The sequence below is a fragment of the Helobdella robusta genome (genome assembly GCF_000326865.2).
Source record: "Helobdella robusta unplaced genomic scaffold HELROscaffold_18, whole genome shotgun sequence".
Lineage (NCBI taxonomy): Eukaryota > Metazoa > Annelida > Clitellata > Rhynchobdellida > Glossiphoniidae > Helobdella > Helobdella robusta.
Window position 1 is genome coordinate 47,279 of NW_008703981.1, and position 5,387 is coordinate 52,665.

At 35.9% G+C, this 5,387-nt stretch overlaps 1 protein-coding gene across 1 annotated transcript in view; it reads right to left on the reverse strand.

Annotated features, from left to right (window-relative positions):
- Window positions 1-2,554: 2,554 nt before the first annotated feature.
- The window catches only part of HELRODRAFT_170390 (hypothetical protein), a gene marked incomplete at both ends in the record, with an annotated part of 3,546 nt that continues 713 nt past the window's right edge, over window positions 2,555-5,387 (reverse strand). The window contains 2 exons of the mRNA XM_009016221.1: window positions 2,555-3,278; window positions 4,257-4,377. Of these exons, the coding sequence (XP_009014469.1) occupies window positions 2,555-3,278; window positions 4,257-4,377 (845 nt within the window). The remainder of the gene's footprint in view (window positions 3,279-4,256; window positions 4,378-5,387) is intronic.

A 5,387-nucleotide genomic window follows, 5' to 3' on the forward strand; every position in this document is an offset into this window, starting at 1 on the left:
ACACGCACACACGCAAACACACAAACACACTAAATAAAAAGCAAACAAACGAAAAAATACAAATCAAAATATGGCAATAAGATAATAATATAAATAACAATAAATATAATAATAAAAATGACAATAATAATATCAATATTAATAATAAAAATAATATTAATAATATAATATTGATAATAATAATAAAAATAATAACATTGGAAATTAAAGTGCTGATGATATCATTCAATGGATTGTGGACTATGTTGACAGTTTAGTATGTTGTTGTATTGCATTGTTACTGTTAATTGTTTGTATACACAGCGTGCTTGTATTGATCGCATTTAAATGGGAGCTATAGATGTTGTTGATGTTATTATTATTGTTATTGTTGTTGATGATAATATTGTTGTGGTTGATGTCATTATTAGTATTATTATTATTGTTGTGGTTATTATTATTATTATAGATATTATTGCTGTTGTTGATGTAATTGCTGATGTCATTGTTGTTAATGTTGTTGTTGTTGTTTATGTTATTGATGTTATTGTTGTTGTTGTTATTGTTGTTGTTGATGTTATTGTTGTTATTGTTATTGTTGTAGTTGTTGTTTATGTTATTTTTGTTGTTATTGATGTTATTATTGTTGTTGATGTCGTTGTTGTTGTTGATATTGTTGTTGCTTTCGTGCAATCTTCCTGTCTTCTTCGCAAATGTTTTGTGATCCGTTTGTTGTTATGCTTATTATTATTGATTTCCCTGTGCTAGCACGCTAAAACGTTCATTCATATTATCAAGATGAATTTTGGCTTCGTGTTTTGATGTTTTTGATGTTAAATTTCATTTTTATTTATATTTTTTATCCGTTTGTATAATGTATGTACGTATCAATATGCGTGTATCAATGTGTGATATGTTTATATGTATGTATCAACATGTATGTATCGATGTGTGATATGTGTATATGAGAACTCGGTTGAGCCAAATCATCGAGAAGTCCTCAGAGGAGGAACCCCTTTTTACAACAACCAACAACCTTTTTACATTCTCGGGGACCGGGCCACGTTTGTTAATCACTCAAAAGCTTATCGAAGACTGTTGATTTTTTCAGCGGTGTTGATCTGCTATTTATGCCAAAGTTCAGTTTTATATTTCCATACGAAGTCGTATCACTGCAGCCGTGGCTTACTAGTTCAGCAGACATTTCTTTTTATTTCTATTCAGCCACAACCAATAAGAAGCTTGCTCTGCGCCACTAATAACTTTCTTCAGGCATGTTGTACGCCTCTTGCCTGACAGTCCCACAACTCTGAAAAGTGCATACATCGACGCTCCCACTGTTCCTCTTGCACCAGCCTCAACAGCGTAGAACCTGGTTTTGTATTCTTTCTTGTTAAAATCTTGAATCAGCTGTTCGTACTTTGCAGTTACTACTGAGCATGTTCTCTCCGTACGACACAGTCAGTTCAATAACGATAACTGAATTCGTGTTCTCAGATGCCACCACCATGTCAGGTCTCATGCTTCTTTCTTTGATGAACTTTGAAAAATTTTGTCTTTCTTCCAAATCAGCGTCCACGTCCAAACGGAGAGGAGTCGTATACCAAATTTCTTTCCAACTGAAGTTTCTCCGCAACACTTCTTGCCACGATGACCATCTGCCCTGTTGACTCTGCTGCACTGATGCCAGCCACCTCTCTTTCTCTGACGTATTCATCACGTTTTCCTTCAATAATCATCTGACTTTTTGTTTTGTTGTTGACTTTGGACCACCACCTGTTTTGAAACCAGCCTACGCCGTGTTTTGTGCTTTGCACTGCGCCAACAATCTCCTTGAATTTCAAAGATTGTTCTGCCAAGTCTTTTTTATTTCTGGCTTTCCACTTTCCCCGTTTTCAACAGTGGCTAATCAATGTATGATATGTATGTATCAATGTATGATATGTATGTATAAATGTATGATGTGTATGTATCAAAGCAGGTATCCCTATGTTCTTATATCATTCATGTAATCATTGTATTCATTTAGCGGAAAATTTATCTGCTCATTATTTCCTCGTTTCTGGCTTTTTAATTTTCATCAATAAATTTATGTTTGTTTGTTTATTAACATTTGTTCATTTGTTTAGTCAAATTCGTCCATTCATTCATTCGTCCATTCATTCATTCACATTCGTCTATTCATTCATTCATTCATTCATTCATTCATTCATTCATTCATTCATTCATTCATTCATTCATTCATTCATTCATTCATTCATTCATTCATTCATTCATTCATTCATTCATTCGTTCGTTCATTCATTCATTCATTCATTCATTCGTTCGTTCGTTCGTTCGTTCGTTTGTTCATTCGTTCATTCATTCAATCACAACTGACTGGCAATTCATATTTATTTATTCATTTAAATTTATTCATTAATTCATATTTTTCCAATAAACTTTTCCATTTATTTAATAATTTAAAAAATCTACAATCAATCATTCAGTCCACAAATGTAATAAAACAATCTGTAAAAAACATCCAGTGAAAAACATTCAGTCTACCCATCCATTCATCCACGCATCTATCCATTTATACATGATGATGAGGAGGATGATTATGAAGAGACACAAACTTGATGAATGGATCGCAGGTGTCGGCAGACCCGGGGTTCCTGGATGGCAACTTGTTGGCCTGCATGACGACCACGGTCAACTTCTCAGACTCTTTCGAGTAACTTACCCCGAAACGAATCTTGCCCAGATAGTCGGGCCCGTAATCGAAGTTGTCATCTTCGTCGTCGTCATCCTCTTCCATGCAGTCGTTATTCCCGCCTGTTTTTGAAGTCATATCGTTGTAACTCCGGCGCCTATGCCTGTACAGAGATGGGTCGATGGTACCAAGACAGTTGGTCGGACTCGGTCCAGAGAATCTTCTGGAAGTAAGTGGCAATGGTGTTGGTATAGTGAACGGCTGGTGGTCGCTGGTGGCGTTGATGTTCTCAGTGGAGCGTGCAGCGGGGAGGTTTGTGGTAGGCGTGGTCGGTGTGGTTGGAATGTTGATGATGGGCAGTTGCAGTTGCTGGCGTTGAGGTTGTTGCTGCTGGTGCTGGGGTTGAACTGGCGACGATTCCCTCCTTGACGCAAGTCGTGTGGTTGATGTTTGTCGTTGCGATTGTTGTTGCTGTTGATGCTGCGGTGTGAAGTTGTCCAGCGTGTCGAAAGTGGTGTTGGTCGAACATACCGACGCGATACTGCCTCGGTTCTTATTCGACACCGATATGACTCGACTTGTCAAGTGAGAGGGAGCCAGAATGCTGTCATATTGGTAAGGTAGCAGAGTTTAGATTGGGCCATACAAAAAAAAACTTTCAAACCAATGGCAAACTAGTACCTACCAAAAAAACCATGCAAACACACAAACAAACACCAATACATGCAAACACACGAACAAACACTGACACATGCAAACACGCGAACAAACAAAAACACATGCAAACACACACAAAAATAGAAACAAAATAAACATAAAAACCCAAAAATGCAAAGAGCAAATTGTTACAATAGCACAAGTATGCACAGAAGCAATTGAATGCGCGCATACAATTGAATGCAAGCAATGCTTAATAAACAGATGAGAAAACATATAAGAAAGGTGACTGCTTGCTTGTCATAAAATGTTATAATGGAATTAATAACAACCGCACTGTGAACAACGAAAACAATTAACAAAAGGTAAAACCAAATAAGCAACATCAACAACAACATCAAGTACAACAACATTGTATACAATTGTCCAAACGAGAACAACAACAACATAAACAACAAAATGAACATTACCACAACAACAAACTAATAATCTCAACGACAACAACAACATTAACAACAACCGTAAAATAAGGCCGTAGTGCGATCCACACAAACTACAACAACACCGTCACAATATAAACAACATCAACCACATCACAACACAACAACAAAAAAAACAACAACAACAATGAAACAACCACAACACAACAACAACAACAAAACGACAAGATTTACATCCAAGAAAATAACTACGTAGAAGACATGCCATAAATTAATTCAGCAAATCTTCCAGCAATAAATTTCTTTTAATTTCTCACATCGATAAATGTTAACTTCTGATCCTCAATTTACATCACACGTTGTAATTAAGTAACATCAATATATGACTTACATTTAAAATTTGGTTGGACCAACATTATAAACAACAACAACAAAAAACAACAACAACCACCCCAACAACATGAACGCAAAAAACATCAAAGAACATCAACTGCATTGAAAAAATGACCTCAAAAGCCTCAACACTATTGCCAAAGTGTCTCGATTGAATCATGAAATTTTTCAAACTCACACTTCTGGTAAAAAATATCCATCCCGGACTTCCAGCTTCCAGAAAATATTTTCAACTTATGCTCTACAATTATACTTAAGTATTACCCCTAAAAAACTTAAAAAAAACACATAAAATCAGTCAATCTTATCGTTCTCTTAACAAAATTACTTTGTATTTTGCCTCGAAACAAAGTGCCTCGAAACACAATGAAAGAAAAAATAATGTGATTTCATTCACATTATTATCATTTGTTTTCAGTAATAAAGATGCTGGCATGTTTTTGCACCCATTCATTTACTATTTGATGATCTACTACTAAAAAACTTGATCCTGTAAAAATAGTTTCCGAATAAAAATGACAAAAAAAAATCAAATTTTTAACATTTTGCTTTCGGTCTCTGCGAAAATTCCGACACCGGCAGAAATCCGACCGAATCCGACTTTGACACTCCAGTACTAACAACACGAGTACTATTCGAAACAATAACACCAACAACAGCCCAGCAGCATCCACGTAAACAACAACACAATCGACAGCATCATAGACAACAACATAGACCGCAACAATGCTAAAAACATAAACAAGATCCGAAAACAACAACAATTACATTAATAGCTACATTAACAACAACAACAACTATATAAACAACAACAACAGCATAAACAACAATAACAATTACATTAACAACTACACTAACGACAACATTAACAACAACAACAATAGCATAAATAACAACATCACCAACAACAACACAAACCACAAAAGCATCCTTCTGATCAAACATCTCTCTCTACTAATACAACACGGCTCAACATAAGTCATCCAAATTATCATATCAATAACAACAACATCACAACAACAACAACACACGTTTAGACGACATTTTCCCCGAGATCGGGGGTTGCCGTTTGGCTACCTATGAGGAAACCGAAATACCCCTCGACGCCATTCACATCTGTCACATTGTCACTTCTGTCATCATAAGTAATTTATTTGGCTAATTTTCACGCAGGACGCCCTTCCTTACGCAACCACAGTTATAAGCGGGGGCCTAGCCTTTGA